This window comes from Nansenia antarctica, assembly GCF_963989245.1.
Source record: "Nansenia antarctica genome assembly, chromosome: 4".
Classification (NCBI taxonomy): Eukaryota; Metazoa; Chordata; class Actinopteri; order Argentiniformes; family Microstomatidae; genus Nansenia; species Nansenia antarctica.
Window position 1 is genome coordinate 49,167,103 of NC_137689.1, and position 19,780 is coordinate 49,186,882.

The 19,780-nt window shown below is 43.3% G+C and overlaps 1 protein-coding gene across 1 annotated transcript; it reads left to right on the forward strand.

Annotated features, from left to right (window-relative positions):
• Positions 1–11,322: 11,322 nt before the first annotated feature.
• Positions 11,323–18,874, forward strand: marveld2a (MARVEL domain containing 2a). Its single transcript, XM_080528814.1, has 9 exons — positions 11,323–11,404; positions 12,279–12,345; positions 12,978–13,958; positions 14,213–14,433; positions 15,062–15,097; positions 15,253–15,422; positions 16,358–16,529; positions 17,009–17,059; positions 17,398–18,874. The coding sequence occupies exons 3-9, from the start codon at positions 12,995–12,997 to the stop codon at positions 17,521–17,523; spliced, it is 1,740 nt and encodes a 579-aa protein (XP_080384940.1). The 5' UTR covers positions 11,323–11,404; positions 12,279–12,345; positions 12,978–12,994; the 3' UTR covers positions 17,524–18,874.
• Positions 18,875–19,780: the final 906 nt, after the last annotated feature.

Genomic DNA, 19,780 nt, shown 5'->3' on the forward strand with positions numbered 1-19,780 from the left:
AGGCACCAAACTTCTTAAGTGTATATATACGGTTGAGTTGTACACCATTTGGATTGCTTTAGTGTGGGTAATTTCTCTGATTAACTACATACCATTTTGTGATGTGCCCTGTTTTTGGCATCCCACTTTCTTAGCCTGCAGCCTCTTTCTTCTTAAATTACATTTTGGAGAGGCCTCCTGCACCGGTAACTGCATATCAGTGATGGCAATCCTGTGGAGCAGCACTGTAGGCTGATGAAGGAGACAGTATGTAGACAGAGTAGAAATGTCATGGACATCCTGTTGGCTGCTGTCAGGTTCTGTTCTGATTTCCAGACCATTGTCCGTTTTAGGGTTGTCTAAAGGTTCATTCTTGATTTGAACATTTCTCTGAGTAGTTTCCTCATCAAAGACAAGTTCGACCTCAACACTTTTATCCAAATTCATCCACAGCTTGTTTTCCATGTGATCGGACTCAAACAAAGATGGCATTTCTGACTCATTGTCAGATGAGGCCGGGCCTTAGAACTTCCATAAATCCCTGCATTGGTTCTGTTTGGATCTGTGGGTCAGCTGAGTTTTCAACTGTCTCTATTGGAGAGAGAGAGACAGCGAGCGAAGGATATATCTACAGAGGATGAAGCTGAGGACAGGAGAGGAAAAGTTAATTACAACTTTTTGTAGTTGGCTGCTACTAGAACTTAGAAGGCTGCTATCAAAGCAACCTGGGCTTCCATAACACCTCAGCAGTGCCACAGGCTGATTGCCTCCATGCCACACCACATTGATGCAGTAATTTGTGCAAAAGGAGTCCAGACCAAGTATTGAGTGCATAAATGAACATACTTTTCAGAAGGTTGACATTTCTGTATTATAAATCCTTTTTTTGATTGGTCTTATGTAATATTAAAATATTTTGAGATCCTGGAAGTTTGATTTTCATGAGCTGTAAGCCGTAATCATCAACATTAAAACAAAAAAGGCTTGAAATATTTCTCTTCATGTGTAATGAATCTAGAATATATGAAAGTTTCACTTTTTTAATAAAATTACGGAAAAGAATGAACTTTTCCATGATATTCAAATTTTTGGAGATGCACCTGTATTATGAGTATGGCTACTATTTGATAGGAGGGTATAGTCTTCGTTGTGTGGCCAAGGGATGACCAAAACAAGAGGCAAATGAGCAATAGGCCTACATCTCTGGTCTAACTAGCTAGCATATCTAGTTAGGTAAGAAATCTGATTCAAAACCATTAAACCATTAAAGACCGAGGCTACTACAACAGTTGTAAGGTCTATGTGCAAATAACTTGCAGACGATTCTTCTTCTTTTGGGTTTAACAGCAGCTTGCGTCCTTGATGTTGCATTACTGCCATCTTCTGGAGTTAGCTGACTCCTACAGTGTCCGGTTTGTCAGATTTTCCCTATCAGTCCTGTTCTCTTCAGGCAAGTTTGAGAAACAATTCTATACCAGATAAACCATGTATTTTAACCATGTTTTAGACTAATTATTCATCTAGGCTTCAGGTTGAAATGAATCAAAAACATTGAGCGTTGTGAGCATGTATTAAATCATCTGTCATCTGAACTGGACTCTGTAAAAAAAAAAACTCTGCACTGCACTTTACTTTATACCGCACTATCCAATGCACTGTTGTCTGTCCTGTGTTGTTGTTGTGTTGTCCTGTTTTTTGATATGTGAAAAAAGTATAAACGCACTTGCTGTGGTGACGAAGCAAATTCCTATATGTGTAACGCATAGTGGCAATAAACGTTATCTCAATCTCAATCTCTCAATCAACAGCCACCATATGTCCACCATACCACATTATATTGTAGTGAGGGCTTGAGACACATTGCGGTCAGCTATAAAAAGCGTCCACTTTGGCAGAAGTGGATGCCTGCGTGAGAATATTCAGTTACTGTGAAAACACAGTAGGCTACTTGGTATTAACACAACCTATCCTATGAGGCAGCCTAGTGTGCAACATTATTGAAACTAACATTACTGTTATTACTCAGGATATGGTCTTGTTAGTGGGATGGATCCACTGGGAATGGAGACAAATAATGGAACCAGTTTTGTCTAATTGACTGCTGTTCAGTTACTCTCTCTCGGTGTAGCTGCAGCTCAAACCAACGCAGACCCTTAAAAGCGATGTCCATATAAGGCCATATCCCCTGGCAACCATCTCAACTGGCAGCAGATCACGTTTGATTAGAAAAGCTGATTCACATTTGTAACCTGGAGACTTGATTACTGTAATTATATGACTGCCCAAACCCAATTAGAACAATTTATAGCTGCACGGATTGAGGGCAGTGGTGGTTGCCCCAAATGTTATCCAGGTCTAGCTGCAGTTGCTGCAGTTGCTGCTCTTATTGGCCCTCCAATTTCTTTTAATTGGTCAACTGACCACATTTTCCTGTTGCTATGTTACACCCAAGCATAAGACTAAGGCTGGGTTGCACCAACATGGTTTAAATTAATCCTGGTTTAGGCTTAATCCAGGTTTAGTAAATCCAGGTTTAAACTAGGTTTAAAATGACTGGTGCAACAGACTTGATTTAAACCAGGTTTAAACCTGGATTAGCAGAGGTTTAGATTTAAACCAGGATTAAATTCAAACTAGGTTTAAGATAGGTTAAACCTTGATTAAACCAGTTTAAAAGTTAAACCACAGTGGTGCAACCCAGCCATAATGTTTGTGTCCAGCTGGCATTGCTTCATTAATTAAGTTACCAGATAATGAAAACAAGAGAATCTGAAGATTACCTAAACTACCCACTGTGAATTATGGTTTGATTTTATTTGCACTATAAGCTGTCAGACCTGAACTGAAAATCAGACCTTTTGTATTGTTCTTAGTTGGCCTGGATGTACTCTAGCTGTATTTGTATCTTGCCCCCGACTTTGAAGAGGGGGGGCACTGTAGACGAACATAGAAAGGAGAAAACAATTGTTTAGAGACAGAGATTTGTCAATGCACATGGACATTGCTGAATGGCAATGACAAGTCAATACATAAATACATAATATGTAAATAGAGGCAGAGCTGCAGTAATGTGTAAATGAAAATGTGTAAGTGAGGTGTCAAGAAATGTATAGATAAATGCTGAATATTATGCTTTTTTGTGTTTTCATGTATATAAAGCACAAAGGGTTGTTCAAAGTATTTCAATTTCAACCAGGTATCTGATTCTGACCACCTATACTTAATGTAGGAACTAGTTAACCCAATTCTTGTTGCACTGAAGCAGGTGGGCTATGGTGTTGCTATGGTTGCCTAGTGGTGATGTTAGGATTGACTGTGTGTACCCTTGTCTAAATGTAAGGGGTATATGGTTGCCTAGTGGTGATGTTAGGATTGACTGTGTGTACTCTTGTCTAAATGTATAATCATAATCATAATAATATTATTAATAATAATAATAATAATAATAATAATATATCACAACCATGATATACAACGGGTTACCAGCATTTAAAAGCAAGATTCAGTTCAAAACCATACATCTTTCAAGAAAACGTGATGCTACATTCACTGGTTGTCAATTGCAGATGTTTAAGATGTTCACTGCTTGGCATTGATCGACACAATGTTGCGTTCATTACATCAACTACAGGAGTTGAGGGTTGCTCTGGAGCAGACAGAGAGAGGCCACAAAGTGGCTGAGCAGGAGCTGATGGAAGCCAGTGAACGCGTGGGACTACTGCATTCCCAGGTATGTCACTCCTTGGCAGTTGAAAAGGCATATTCACAGTTATTGTATGTTATGTCCAGCAGCACTCAGAATAGAGTACAAAGCAGAAAATTACCATTATCTCTTGGAAAATAGGTGTTTTGCTGACCTTACTATCAGTAGTTGATAATCAGTAAGTAACCTGTGTGTTCTCTTGAAATAAAGGTTGCTGTAATCACTGACTGTTTACTGTTTTTTCTCCTCCAGAACACAAGCCTTCTGAACGCTAAGAAGCAGATGGAGGCTGACCTGGTTCAAGTGCAGGGAGAGGTGGACGACATTGTTCAAGAGGCCAGAAAGGCAGGGGAGAAGGCCAAGAAAGCCATCACTGATGTGAGTTGTCATGTTACGTAGTTGGGTCTCATCTGTGTGGATTGCCCACTTGGAGGCAGGCCCAGATACATTTGAATCTCTCTCTGTGTAGTACAGTAACTCTCTGTGTAGTACAGTAACTTGTAAGGTGGAAAAAATATATACTGGCCAGCCACACTGCCTCTGCATCAACGTCGGCTTACCGATTTTCGGATGAGCATATTTCAATGTAAATCTGCAGGTTGGCCTTTTTGTGTAGTTCATTTGCATACACGTTTCAGGTGCATACTTTTATTGAGCTTCACTCTGCTCTGCACTTGGCTTTGTTGGATGGCACTAGTCTCACCATAACACACTTGTATGCTAACATTCTATGATCCATGATGGCTGACAAGCTGAAGAAGGAGCAGGACACCAGTGCACATCTAGAAAGGATGAAGAAGAACCTGGAGGTCACAGTCAAGGACCTGCAGCACCGTCTGGACGAGGCTGAAGGGTGGCAAGAAGCAGCTCCATAAACTGGAGACCAGGGTGAGTCAACAGTTCCTATGCTATTCAGCTGTATGAATAAAGATGAACATTATGGGATTTGAACCCTAACCCTTCTCTTAAGGTATGTGAGCTTGAGACTGAGGTGGAGGCTAAAGGGCTCTGCACACAGCGTGCGATTTCTGTTGCGCATCAACGTTCCATTTTGAAGTTTGAATGGAAGTCTATGAGAACATCGCATTTACCCACACACGGCCCCGATTTTAATCGCACGGCGAACATTCGATTCCATTCATTTTGAATGGGACAAAGCAGTGCGACAAAACTCGCACGCCGTGTGCTTTGTCCCATTCAAAATGAATGGAATCGAATGTTCGCCGTGCGATTAAAATCGGGGCCGTGTGTGGGTAAATGCGATGTTCTCATAGACTTCCATTCAAACTTCAAAATGGAACGTTGATGCGCAACAGAAATCGCACGCTGTGTGCAGAGCCCTTAAGCAGAAAAGAGGTGGTGACGCTGTCAAAGGAGTCCGCAAGTTTGAGAGTCAAAGAGCTCACATACCAGGTAAGAAAAATACTTTCACACATACAGTACAGGTACAGTATGTGTGTGCAATTATGGGTGGGTACTAATAAATGGATTTTCTCCCACAGGCTGAGGAGAATAAGAACAATATGGCGAGGCTGCAGGACTTGGTGGACAAACCGCAGCTTAAAGTGAAGGCCTACAAGAAGCAGGCTGAGGAAGAGGTACGTCAAATACTTTCAGTCAAATAGTCAGGGCATTGGTTTTTGTTTTGTTGGCCGCTTTATGTGATGTACTGTACGAACATGTGGAAATGAATTTCCTCCTTGGAGAGGAATCAAATCAAATCTAATCTAGATTATAACCGCAGGGTCCCCGGTTCGATTCCGGCCGGGGACATATCCTGCATGTCATCCCTCCTCTCTCTCTCACCCATCCTTCCTGTCTAAATCTTCACTGTATCTGTCAAATAAAATTAAAAATATGAGTGGGACTGCCCCACTCAGAAAAAGAAAAAAAAATTCTAATCTAGACTAGACTCCCTTGGCTAGACTCCTGGGGGCGGTTTCCAGACACTGATTAAACCTAGTCCTGGACATAATCACACATTCAATGGAGATTCACTGTTGAAAATGCTTCTTAGTCAACTATGCTTAGTCTAGGTCTGGGAAACGTGCCCCTACTATATGTGTCTCCCACTACAGTAACATAGAGCTAATACTTAAATCTTGGAACACTCATATTACACTGCATCCCCCAGTTCTCATAGTTCCTCATGTTGTCCATATGTCTAAGTTGCGTAAGGTTCAACATGAGCTGGAGGAGGCAGAGGAACGGCTGATATTACTGATTCCCAGGTCAACAAGTTCAGGACCAAGATGCATCTGGTCCCCTGCTACCTTGGCGAGCTCGTCCCCAACCCCTCCCGTTGCCTCAGGTCTGACGACCAAACCACCCTCAAGACCACCAGGACCAAGCTCCGGACCAGGGGTGATAGGGCCTTTTCAGCTGCAGCCCCGTCCCTCTGGAACGCCCTCCCCAACCACATCAGACAGGCCAACACCCTCCCAACATTTAAACAGGCCCTCAAAACCCACCTCTTCAAGCTTGCCATCACCAGTTAACCCTCTGCCCCTCCCCTTCCATTCCAATGTGTCCCCAGCACTACCTTAATTAGGCCCCTATACTTTCTTTTATTTATTTTTTGTTTCTTTTTATTATTACTACTCGAGTAGTTTGTTTGTTCAGTTTGTAAAGCGTCTTTGAGTGTCTAAAAAAGCTCTATATAAGTCTAATGTATTATTATTTTTATTTTTTCAGATTTTATCCCCTTTTTCACCCAATTTGGTAGCCAATTGAACCCAACCTAGCATCCAATTATCCCCTGCCTATTGCATAGGATCCGCCGCACGACCCCGTGGCCGGCAGTCCCAGAGGAGGCCGCCAGGCAGACTAGCTGACTGGCTCTGTCAGGCCAAAACCTTCCGCTTGCCAAAAGCTACCGGGGGTGCGGCCTAACGCGTCACGACCAGCTGGCACGCGCACGCGTCACGACCAGCTGGCGAGTGTTTTTGAAACCTCCGTTTTGGCCGCCATTAGCGAAAAGCTTTAATTTGCCTCTACAAGTGTTAATATGTCATTTTATGAAGTTTTAATATGTTTTCAGGCGAGAAAGTAACCATATATATTCACAAAATGTATCCGGTTTATCAAAATAACCCGTTTATATATGAAAACACATATAATGCTATCGCGTCTCCACAGGCTAAAGTACAACTACACTCATATCCTCAACTTATGTCCTAATCACACTACTGTCATACAAGTCGTACCTTCTCCTTGACATGGACATACACACCTGCTACCTTCTTTGAAAGAAATCGCGATTTATTCAGTGAAAACTAGTACACCATTCAACATAGCATAACAATAGCATAGCATTCGCGGACACAGTCAGGCAATGCACCTAGCACAACAATAGCATAGCATTCGCGGACACAGTAACATAGACAGATAGACAGCTAGACCGCTAGACAGATAGACAGCTAGACAACTAGACAACTAGACAGCTAGACAACTAGACAGCTAGACAGCTAAACAGCTAGACAGCTAGACAGATAGACAGCTAGACAACTAGACAGCTAGACAACTAGACAGCTAGACAACTAGACAGCTAGACAACTAGACAACTAGACAACTAGACAGCTAGACAACTAGACAGCTAGACAGCTAGACAGATAGACAGCTAGACAGCTAAACAGCTAAACACCAAGACAGCTAGACAACTAGACAGCTAGACAGCTAAACACCAAGACAGCTAGACAACTAGACAACTAGACAGCTAAACAGCTAGACAGCTAAACAGCTAGACAGCTAGACAACTAGACAGCTAGCTCTTGCTATCTTTACCTATCAGGGAAAGAGTCCAAGGAAGTGAAGGATGAGGAGGTAGGGAGCGACGGGGACCCTGACGATGGGATGGAGCTGAAGGAGGAGTGCGGCGAGGGGGAGGCCAGCTCCTACCTGTCGGAGGCGGAGCCGGCAGCCAGCGAGAGTGAGGACGGCTACGGCCCCTCCTCCCAGCGCTACACCACAGCCGATTCGCTGGCCAGTAGCCCCGCCTCCTCCCAGTTGTGAGTGTCCGTCCACGCAGGTTCATGTTGCTTTAATAATAATAATAATAATAATAATAATAATAATACATTTTATTTATAAAAGCACTTTACATGTAAAATCTCATAGTGCTACAACACAGTAAGATAAAGCAAAAAGCAGGCCTTTTAAGGCCTTGTTTAAAAGCATCCACAGACTGTGGTGCCCTTAGGTGGTCAGGGAGCGCGTTCCACAGCCTGGGAGCAGCCGAGCAGAAGGCCCGATCTCCCATGGTGCGGAGCTTGGTCCTGGGGGCCTTGAGGAGGTTGGTGGCAGTAGTACTGAGGGGTATGGAGGAGTTCCTTGAGGTAGGGGGGGGGCAGTTCCATGGATGCACTGGTGGGTGAGGAGGGAGTCCTTGAATTCAATTCTGAGGGAGACGGGGAGCCAGTGAAGTGATTTGAGGATGGGGGTGATGTGATCATATTTGCGCACCATGGTAACCCCTGACCTGAGCTTGCTGCCATAAGCCTAAATAAAGCCAAGTCAGTACCCTAAAGAAGGCTTTCTGACCTCTTTCTGATTAGATCAACTTTCTCTCTAGTAAGAAAGTTGAAGTAGGGGTAGTGGTGGTCTAGTGGATAGTGAGTTGGACTTGTGATCGGAAGGTTGTGAGTTCAAATCCCGCCTGAAACCACACCACTACTAGTGTGCCCTTGAGTAAGGCACTTAGCCCTCAGTTACTCCAGGGGGAATGTCCCTGTAATTCGTAATTGTAAGTCGCTTTGGATTAAAAGCGTCTGCTAAATGGCAAAATTTAAATTTTAAAATTTTAGTTGTCTAGTTGTTTAGCTGTTTAACTGTTTAGCTGTTTAGCTGTCTTGGTGTTTAGCTGTTTAGCTGTCTATCTGTCTAGCTGTCTAGCTGTCTAGTTGTCTAGTTGTCTAGCTGTCTAGTTGTCTAGTTGTCTAGCTGTCTAGCTGTCTAGTTGTCTAGTTGTCTAGCTGTCTAGCTGTCTTGGTGTTTAGCTGTCTAGCTGTTTAGCTGTCTAGCTGTCTAGCTGTTTAGCTGTTTAGCTGTTTAGCTGTCTAGCTGTCTAGCTGTCTAGCTGTTTAGCTGTCTAGCTGTCTTGGTGTTTAGCTGTTTAGCTGTCTAGCTGTCTAGCTGTCTAGCTGTCTAGTTGTTTAGCTGTTTAGCTGTTTAGCTGTCTAGCTGTCTTGGTGTTTAGCTGTTTAGCTGTCTAGCTGTCTATCTGTCTAGCTGTCTAGCTGTCTAGTTGTCTAGCTGTCTAGTTGTCTAGCTGTCTAGCTGTCTTGGTGTTTAGCTGTTTAGCTGTCTAGTTGTCTAGCTGTCTATCTGTCTAGCTGTCTATCTGTCTAGCTGTCTAGCTGTTTAGCTGTCTAGCTGTCTAGTTGTCTAGCTGTCTAGTTGTCTAGTTGTCTAGCTGTCTATCTGTCTAGCGGTCTATCTGTCTAGCTGTCTATGTTACTGTGTCCGCGAATGCTATGCTATTGTTGTGCTAGGTGCATTGCCTGACTGTGTCCGCGAATGCTATGCTATTGTTATGCTATGTTGAATGGTGTACTAGTTTTCACTGAATAAATCGCGATTTCTTTCAAAGAAGGTAGCAGGTGTGTATGTCCATGTCAAGGAGAAGGTACGACTTGTATGACAGTAGTGTGATTAGGACATAAGTTGAGGATATGAGTGTAGTTGTACTTTAGCCTGTGGAGACGCGATAGCATTATATGTGTTTTCATATATAAACGGGTTATTTTGATAAACCGGATACATTTTGTGGATATATATGGTTACTTTCTCGCCTGAAAACATATTAAAACTTCATAAAATGACATATTAACACTTGTAGAGGCAAATTAAAGCTTTTCGCTAATGGCGGCCAAAACGGAGGTTTCAAAAACACTCGCCAGCTGGTCGTGACACGTGCGCGTGCCAGCTGGTCGTGACGCGTTAGGCCGCACCCCCGGTAGCTTTTGGCAAGCGGAAGGTTTTGGCCTGACAGCTCCTCGAGCCCAGCACCGTTATTCCGGCACCTAGGGGGCGGTGTTGCGCGACAGATCCTTGTCCGGAAATACTCCTATACCCGCCCTCGGGAGCGGCCGCCCAATATGCCGCTCTCCGTGTGTGCCCCAGCCATATCCGGATCTGGCGAGCTGGGATTCGAACCCAGTCCCCGGTGGGCAGCATGCACTAGTGGCCAGTGCTTAGACCGCTACACCACCGTGGGGCCATTATTATTATTATTATTATTATTATTATTATTATTATTATTATTATTATTATTATTATTATTATTATTATTATTATTATTATTATTATTATTATTATTATTATTATTATTATTATTATTATTATTATTATTATTATGAGTCTGGAAAGGTACAACGTTTTGCAAATTGGTCACCAGGACAGGAACACAACTTATATATTTTTTTGTGATCAAATGTTTCTTTATTTTCTTTTAAAACAAACATAATGACAAAACAAGACAACAAGGCCACATCCTGCAATCAACGCCCCCAACAGCCCATACAACCACACCACAACACACAAATTACAATATAGCTATCTAGGTGAACACAACTTATATTGAAGAATAAATGATTGATGCAAACTAAATTGATATTAACAGTTGCTCAATGCAACCATACTGGCTTTAACAGATATATCTTCCTTGAGTTCATGATCTGAGAAAGGCTGTTTATTATTAGTTACCTTTACTTTCTTCTTTCAGGCTAAAGAGGAATATACCAACCCAACGAATGCGAAGGTTTTCTTGTGAATCATAACATATGACTTTCATGGTGACATTCTAAGCATGGATTAAAACATTTATGTATATTCCCTTGGTGAATTCGTTGATTTATTACATAAAAAACACAGCTTTGTATATTACATAAAAATTACATAACAGGCATATTTTCAAATCAAGGCACTCATTCAGCTCACCACCTGTTCAGCTCATCACCATGTTCCATCCTCTATTTTCATATATTTTTTATTGTGGGCCTAAGAATGAAATTCTTGATGAATGAATGAATGAATGAATGAATGAATGAATGAATGAATGGCAAATTACACCTGATTTACCCGTCCGGACCCGTGTGCACCCGCATATTCAGGATCCCAACTCACCCAGACCTGCGCTACAATCTAGCAGGCGCCTATGTCAATGCGCACCACCACACAAAGTGATCGCAGATAGTCAAAGGGTTACGTAATGCCGAGATGGAGATGGAGTAAGGTCTTTCGCAGTTCAGGCTGCTGAACGTACAAAAATAAATGAAAAAAAGAGAGGGAGAGAGAGACAAGCTTAATTTCATCTCACTGGCAATTTCTTGCAGTGAGAGTTGTCATAACATAAGCCTATTCGATTAAACATGAGTATAGTGACTTTCTTGTGTTTTCCACAATTTTATTGTCAGGCAACAATGGATAGTGAATAGGCTAGAATGTTCTTCTCGGGGCTGTGCCTTCAACGATAGCCAATTTCATGAATTAGTCATCGGTATCACTTCCCTATCGGATATATAATTTCCGTCCGCTGTCCCTGACTGTACTATGCCTTCTCTGCTTCAACAGGTAGGCCTGAGTTGGACTGTTTCCAATGACGTAAATACCAAGGATGGGCATGTCACGTGGTCCGAGTCGTAGGAAAGGAAACCTGTAGACTAGTGTTGGAAGTGGGCGAGGAGGAAGACTATTAGGGAAAACAAGTGGGCTAAACATATAAAGGTAAGAGGAAAAAAAATCATTAAAGCGTTTGAATGATCCAGACATTTTGTTTCCAAACCTTTTGATGCAAATGAACACAAAGACGTGGTTTTAAGGCTATATCAGATATGGGTCTAGTATCGGAGGGTAAAGTTGTATTAAGTCGCAACAAGGACAACATTCAAGCGCTCAGGCTCAGGCTATGCCGTAATAACGCCTGGAATCCGTTCGCAAACTTCGTTCGAGAAAGCTGACAAAGTGGCATATGATCTATTTAAAAGGTGACGAACTAAGTCAAACGAAATGCAACGTCGTGGATTCTAAATGGTAGACAACCTGCACGTATCTGCTAATGAGTAATAGCGCGCCCTTTGATACTTTGCGCTCCGTGCCCAGATAGTGCTGCCAATGTGTCAACGTTTCTTTGTCTCAAGTAGGGTCAAGGATTCGTGCATACTGGTTATTCCTATCTTGCAGTAAGTTTAAAAAGTAAAAATGCATAGTTTAATATTATCAGCATTTATAGCATAATGAATACAGCTGGCTGCACTGTAGCTTCAGGCTGCTCTTTTCTGAATAGGACAGACATCAGTCTTCACTTGGTCTTGTTTTAGCCACACCTTCAAATGGCTGCCCATAGATTCATATACCCCTGTAAAACGTTGGTAATGATTGAAGGTTATTATAACTTCTGCTTAGAGGTTTAACCATCATTTAGCACAGCACATGACAACACAACAGGGTTATAGTTAGTGCCTTTATTTGACCAATGTGGCACACTCAGATTGCTTCATTCATTAATTGATTTTGGAGACTTGCATTTCGTTTATATTACAGTAGCCTACATTCCAATTGAATTCATTGATAACCTCAAAACTCTTGTTTGTCTTTTCAGACGATTCCTTGGTGTATGTTGCTATTTATTTTCCAGACAAGGTTTGCACTCTGACCTGCAAGCCAATGTAAGTCCTGCTGAGTGACTGCGTGTGAAAGAGGTATTCAAACACAGTATGTTGACATTTTTAATCATCTAATAACCCTAAAGATCACCTTCAGCCAAATTAATGGGCTTCAAGATTTGCTGGTTGATAATCAACAGCAATTGTTTGTGCTGCAACCGTACTTCTGATGTGTACAATATGACAACACACTACACAAAACTCTGATGTAGCCTATTTTTCCAATTCGTTATTTGGTTGTGGCACAAACATGTGTTCTTGGCTCAGCTTGCATGGTGGGTGTTTAGATAACATCTTCATTCATTTGGTCTCTGGGTGCAGTAACTGCAGTGCTTATGGTGTTGGGGGTTAGCAACTACGGTTTAAGTTGGTGTCCATAGTTTGTGACAATATTATACACTGTGCATGTTGGTGAAACTGATTCTATCACGGTTACATCTGTTTCAGGTTTGGGATCTGGGATTAGCTCATTCTTGTCTTAACATTTTTTCTTGCTTTATTATTACCTTATTACTTTCTTTTATTACTGACTATTATCAAGTCAGTCATCTAGAAAGTCTTTAGATGCTTAGGATAAGGATCAAATGTCATCATGGTTAAAACACATGTTTGTGTGTGTCTGTCTGCCTGCCCAGGGCTCGTCACCTTCCCCATGTCCTCCGGAGGAGGGCTGCACGGCCGCACTGAGCGTGTCCGCCATGAACCCCACTACGACCAGGTCCCCCCCGGCACCCTACAGAAAGACGACCTCTATGACCTCCAACCCCTGAGATACCAACAGGGTGCCGAGCTAGCGCTGAGCTCCGACCCCTTACCGCCACCTCCTCTGCCCGATAACCCCCCTGTGGGGCCTGAGTTTGACCCTAGTGATAGTGAGTACAACCCTGACCCTGCTCTCGACATTAAACCGGTCCACCGCTTCATCCCAGACTCCTGGAAGAACTTCTTCCGAGGGAACAGCGGCCGCAGCAGCAACAAGCCCTGGCCCATGTCTGACTCCGCCTCCTCCTCCAACAACAACAACAGCGCCAGCACCGGCGGGGTACGCTGCTCGCCCCCCCGCTCCCCCTCTCTGCCCCGCTCCCACCGAGATCCCTATGGGGGGTCGGGGGGCAGCTACAACTCCCGAAAGGAGCTACTCGACGTGGGAGAGCCTCTGGAGACGATTTCGGAACGCACCCACCGCACGGCTCTGACGTACACCGAGCGAGTGGAGGAGTACCACCAGCGCTACGGCTACATGAAGTCCTGGGCCGGTCTGCTGAGGATTCTGGGATGCGTGGAGCTGCTGCTTGGGGCGGCGGTGTTCGCCTGCGTCTGCGCTTACGTGCACAAGGACAACGAGTGGTTCAACATGTTCGGTTACTCGTCTCCCGGGGGACAGTACGGGGGTTACGGAGGGGGGATGTACGGATCAGGCACTGGCGGGGCCTACTACTCGGGTCCTAAGACGCCGTTTGTGTTGGTGGTGGCGGGGTTGGCCTGGATAGTGACTGTGATCTTGTTAGTGCTGGGGATGACCATGTACTACCGCACCATCCTGCTGGACTCCTCGTGGTGGCCTCTTACAGAGTTCATCATGAACCTGGCTCTGGCAGTGCTCTACCTGGCTGCAGGTGAGTGAACGTTTCATTAAATAACATTACAAAGGAAATTGGAAGGAACTAATGAGGCATGATACACAGGTACAAGTTACAATTGCAGAGAGTGCCAAGTAATGCAGGAGTAGACTTGCGATGAGCATTCATCACAGCTCATGGCTCCTTTTTAAGAGACTTTATAAATGGACGTTTATCACACCGTGAGTACGTATTGATAATGCATTACAAAACTGCTGGTTCATAGAAAGTGTTCCCCTTATGGTCGTTAGGGGTCGTCTACGTCAGGGACACCACCCGCGGTGGGCTGTGCTCCTACCCGGTGTTCAACAACGGTCTCAACGGGGCTTTCTGCCGCACCGAGGCCGGACAGACAGCGGCCATCATCTTCCTGTTTGTCACCATGTTGGTCTATCTGATTGGGGCCATGGTGTGTCTGAAGCTGTGGAGGCACGAGGCGGCACGCAGGTACCGGGAGACTTACGGCCAGGAGGTGAGGTGTGTGTGTGTGTGGTGTGTGGTGTGTGTGGTGTGTGGTGTGTGGGTGTGTGTGTGTGTGTGGTGTGTATATGTGTGTGTGTGTATATGTGTGTGTGTGTGTGTGTGTGTGTGTGTATGTGTGTGTGTGTGTGTGTGTGTGGTGTGTTTTTCTGTGTGTCGAGGAAGTGAGAGACTCAGAAATGTAGGTAATTGTAATTTCTTAATAATTGTAATAATACATTGAAATACTTATCTGACTGCACACTAATGAGAAGTATGAGAACAATTGAATGCTTAATGTACATGCATGCTTAGAACGATTGATGGTCCATCGAGAGCACATTGTTCATTAGTGGATGGGGGGTTGCCATGGTTGGTTGCTATGCCTGTGTCCATTGCTAAGCAGCTCGTGTGCTGCTTGTTCTAGAACTCTCATTCAAATCTCTTGCAAGGAATCCAATATCTGATACTCTAGTTTACTAAAACATTGGAGCAATAGTATTCCCTGTACCAAGATGCTTAATATTGTGTTCCTATTGTGTTATATGAGTAAGGTGCATACACATTTGCATAAAGTTTGTTTATTTAACTTGACTGAGATAAAAGCCAAAAACAAATTCTGGTTTTGATGTCATTTGCAGATGCATAGAACAGAGACACCTGCTGTGCGATCTTTGGTAAGCATTTATCTCAGAGCTACTGTTTCTACTGGTATCTTAATGCCAAGAAACCAAGAGATAGGCGTATTATCAATGAGCCAGAATATCACTTGTCTAATCGGTCATGTCAACGGGGATGTGACAGGGCAGCTGTGTGTGGTTCTCTCTCCCAGGTCCCAGGTCCAGGTCCAGGTCCAGACCCCAGGGTTCCGGCACGTGTCCAGGATTCTACAGCGGTCCCGGTCCAGGCTGCCCGCAAGGCAGGACCGCCGCCTAAGGTTCTACAGGGGGCTATTCCATCAGGACACATCCCCAAACCAGTCATCATGCCTGACTACATTGCGTGAGTGTCACTTGCATCATGTCTGTGGGATGAAATATAGAAAGATAGAAAGTATGGAGATGGGGCGCTTAGGTGGCGTAGCGGGTTAAGCGCTGACCATGTAACCGCAGGGTCCCCGGTTCGATTCCGGCCGGGGACATATCCTGCATGTCATCCCTCCTCTCTCTCTCACCCATCCTTCCTGTCTAAATCTTCACTGCAACTGTCAATAAAAATGAAAAATATGAGTGGGACTGCCCCACTCAGAAAAAGAAAAAAAAGTATGGAGATAGTATATGGATTTATTGATAGAATTTAACAGGCACATTACATTTGTGAATGCCACCATAATGAAAATGTACAGTATTAGAGTTAGAATTAGTATTAGAAAAATGTACAATGAATTTAACACAGTGGTAGAAGCGTTATTAGATCAGTTGGTGTCTTAAGTAACATTTTGCATATGTGTGGTGCTTGTACATCCTCTAAACAAAACCCTGCAAATACAAACTCACCCTACCCAGTCCAGGCAGGCAACATTTGTTGTTAATTCTATTTCCCTGAGCATTTGTGTTAGGTATAGTATAAGAAAAAAACATGGTACCTGCTTTATTACTGCACAATTTATTTAAATTAATTTCTGCCCCTCCCCAATGTAAATAGCCTTTGATTTTGGCCCTCCTATTGTCATTACCCCCCCATAAAATGATCATGTAGTTACTCTATAATTATGACTGACTGTAGTTGCAGACTGTAGTTACCAATAATTACTAACTGCAGATAATTAGCTCGTTTCCCATCCAGCCATACACTTCATTCCGTTGAGCAGTTGTCTTGTTCCTACATGGTATTACACCAGCGTAAGGACTGTTCCATTCAAGTACTCTCAATACCACACGGAGCCACTTCATTCAAAGTAAGTGTGACCTTTTTTTTCCTCCCACCTCATCTTGCAGTAAGTACCCCACCATCCGTACAGACGATGAACGTGACCAGTACCGGGCCGTGTTCAACGACCAGTATGCCGAGTATAAGGAGATCCACGCTGACGTGCAGGCTACTGTCAAGAAGTTTGACGAGATGGACGCCATGATGCGCAGCCTACCCCAGCACCCCAACAGCCAGATGGTGATTAGCTGCATCCTTCTGTCACTCATCCACCCTTTCTTCCACGTCGTCATCATTGTTGTTCTGTTCTCATTGGGTGCGTCTCAGTTGCCTAAAGTGGCTCCCTTTCCTCATCTCCTTCATCAGTGCTGGATAGGTGAAAGGAAATCCTGTTACATAGTTCTGCCATGTTGCTTACAGCTAGGCGGCGGTTTGGGTTCAGTGTAGCTGAAGCCAAGGAGACGGGGCGAGGAGGCCACTTTCTAATATTGAGAAGCACCCGTTCACTTCTTGTTATTGGGCTTTGCCTCATTTCGCCTCAAACTGTGTTTCCTCTTCCTTCTGTACTTCCCCCCCCCCACCCTCAACTTCCTCTCAACATCATTCATCTTTTGAATTCCTCAGGGGAATGTACATGACATTCCTGTGTTTGCCATAACATAGATCTTGAAGTCCTGAGACTGGTTTTTAAACCTGTTAAATACCTCCATGTTTTCCAGGAGTACGACCGCATAAACAAAATCCTCCAGGAGTACCAGAGGAAGAAAAATGTGAGTAAAATCCCCCCCCTTAAATTCTCTTTTATAACTCAAGTAGTTTATCCAGACAGGACTGTGGGAACAATGAGTCAAGCCTGAGTAGGCAGGGAGGGGGAGAGAGGGGGAGAGAGGGGGGGCTGCTGCAGCAGCAGCAGAGAGTATCAAGTTGCTCAGCGAACATTTCACAGGAACAGACTCATTGTGTCTCCTCACAAATCTGCAGTTAGAGGAAATGGCATCACTTCACATTCAGTAAAAAAAAAAAGGAGAAATGACACCAAGCGTTTTCCTGCCACTGCTAACTCACTAATGCATATTCATATCAATCAAATATTTTGTTCTTCCCCCAGGACCCCACGTTTCTGGAGAAGAAGGAGCGCTGTGACTACCTGAAAAGCAAACTGTCCCACATCAAACAGAAGATACATGAGTATGACAAGGTCATGGAGTGGAACGACGGCTACGGCTTGAACTAGCATGGCCTCTCTGCCTGGAAACCCACTGGCAACCCGTGGGAAACCTGATGGAACGTCTCGGGACCACATGACACTGCTTGGGACAAGAGGAAAATAATGGGAATGAACCACATTAAACTAAATGGGAATGAACCACATTCAACTAAATGGGAATGAAACCTATTCAGACCAGTGGGAACAGTGGCATTACATGGTGCCTTTTTCTCATGGTGCACTTTCTGTTGTCCGCCAGTCGGCTTCACATCATGTGAAGCACACGCATATACTCTGGCAAAAAAGAAAGTGTGTGCGTGCGCGTGCGTGTGTGAGCGTGTGTGCGTGCGTGTTTGGATGGAGACCTGACCAAAGGGACATCTGGAGCAATACTTTCATACTGAAAATGACCTGAACTGAATATGCAAATACATGGTACTGTAACTTCCACTGTATCTGAGGGCTTCCTTCATTTCTGGGAACTTACTGGATGTTTCATACAATGCCGCTGAAGTGTTTTACAAAGGGAGAAAAAAGTGTTTACTACATTTCAAATGAAAGACAAGTTATGTCTTTGCATGCTTTTATTACTTTTTTATATATATCTTCAATGCCTTGGCCATTAGCTCACTAAAATATCTGAACACTGGAATGATGACACTAGCATATTGCACTCAGTTTAGTTTTTTTACTCACCCACTGTATAAACTATGTGCCCTGTTTGACACTGATACTATGACTCATGTTGTGAATGGTTTCTTCTAACTGAACTCATCGAACTAGCCTGGTTCCAGATCTGTATGCGATTCAGTCAACTCCTTGAACAATATATGATGGAAATGATATCCGTAGATAAAAGAGTTGGCTAAAGCACTTGATCTGACCCCAAGCTACTTTTAAACGGTTGTAATGTAAATGTATGGTTGTAATGTAAATGTATCTCAAAGATGTTTCGTATTGCACTGTGTTGAGTGTTAATGCTCTGCAGGATTTGTGGATTTCCAAATCACCTGAATGCATTTAATGTTGCACATCTGTGCACATTGTTCTGCGCATTGAGAGTTAGGCAATATGTGCAGCAGGTGTCCCTCCTGAGTCATGTTTGTGTATGAAACCTTTACTGAATGCTTTTACTTTAGGCTGTGACCACTTAAGGTTCTGTGTAGTTTTCAGTACCCTGTTTGTTTGTTCTAACTCTTTGTTTAAACAAAACTGTACCTCGTACCTCTACTGTAGAGTAGGTTGTAGTGTTGAAATGTATGTGCCTTGCCGTGTAAATGGAGCGTGTCATATTTATGTTTTTCACTGTATTCATCCTAAGGCATGGTGTTGTTGTCCTCCTTTACAAAATCTTATTGTAAATATATATGAGAACATATTTTTTTCAGGTCCTTTAAAAAGTCATGTATTTGTTTGTGTTTGCTGTCTTCCAGAATACAGCTTTGCTATTGCACTGAGTTGTTTATTTGTTATCATTGTGTAACACAAACGGAATAGTGAGTAATCTTTCTCATACAGATCTCTGAAATGGTAATAAAATAAAGACGTTGACAGCGTATGGCATAAAATACCACACAATACTGATCAATAATAATCAATAATGGTGACTTAAGTAAACATGATATTGCATATCAATCTATCAAGTTCAGTAGTGTACACGTGCATCCTCAGATTCGTTTATGACATTGCTTTATCTGAATTATTTAGAAAAATATCAGGGAGGGGGCATGCTTGACTGGTTATATACAATTGACTAAAATAGCTTTAATTCTTGGGTTATGGTATCATTTGCACAAGTGTTACAGTCAAACTCATGAGGCAAACAATGTGTATTATTAATTGAAAGTATCATTGAACAGCTAAACGAGTATGTTTAGATAACCTTTTTACATCAAATGTAGAAAATCAATCGAACGTTGAAAACACTTTGATGCCGTTCAAGTGGGCCTATGCAAACATTTGAAATGTACGTAGAGAGAGGAAGAATGTTTGTGCAATGTTTAGCTTTTAACACAATTAGCCAACAATAACGAAATGGGGAGGAGAGACGGTGGAATGGTTGCGCGGGCCAGGTAGGGTGGCGAGTGGGCGGATCAGGGTTTGATGACGCGCTCACCTGTACGACCGTAGGTGTGGCTCGTATTTATGAGTGTCAGTTTCGCTCGAGACCTTTGTGTGACGAGTGGACCCGCTGAGATACAGGTGTGTGTTTTTGCTTTCTGTTTTCTGGGATATTAAATTCTGTTTTTGGAATATTTCGCGTGGCGTCTTCTTTTGGTCCAGG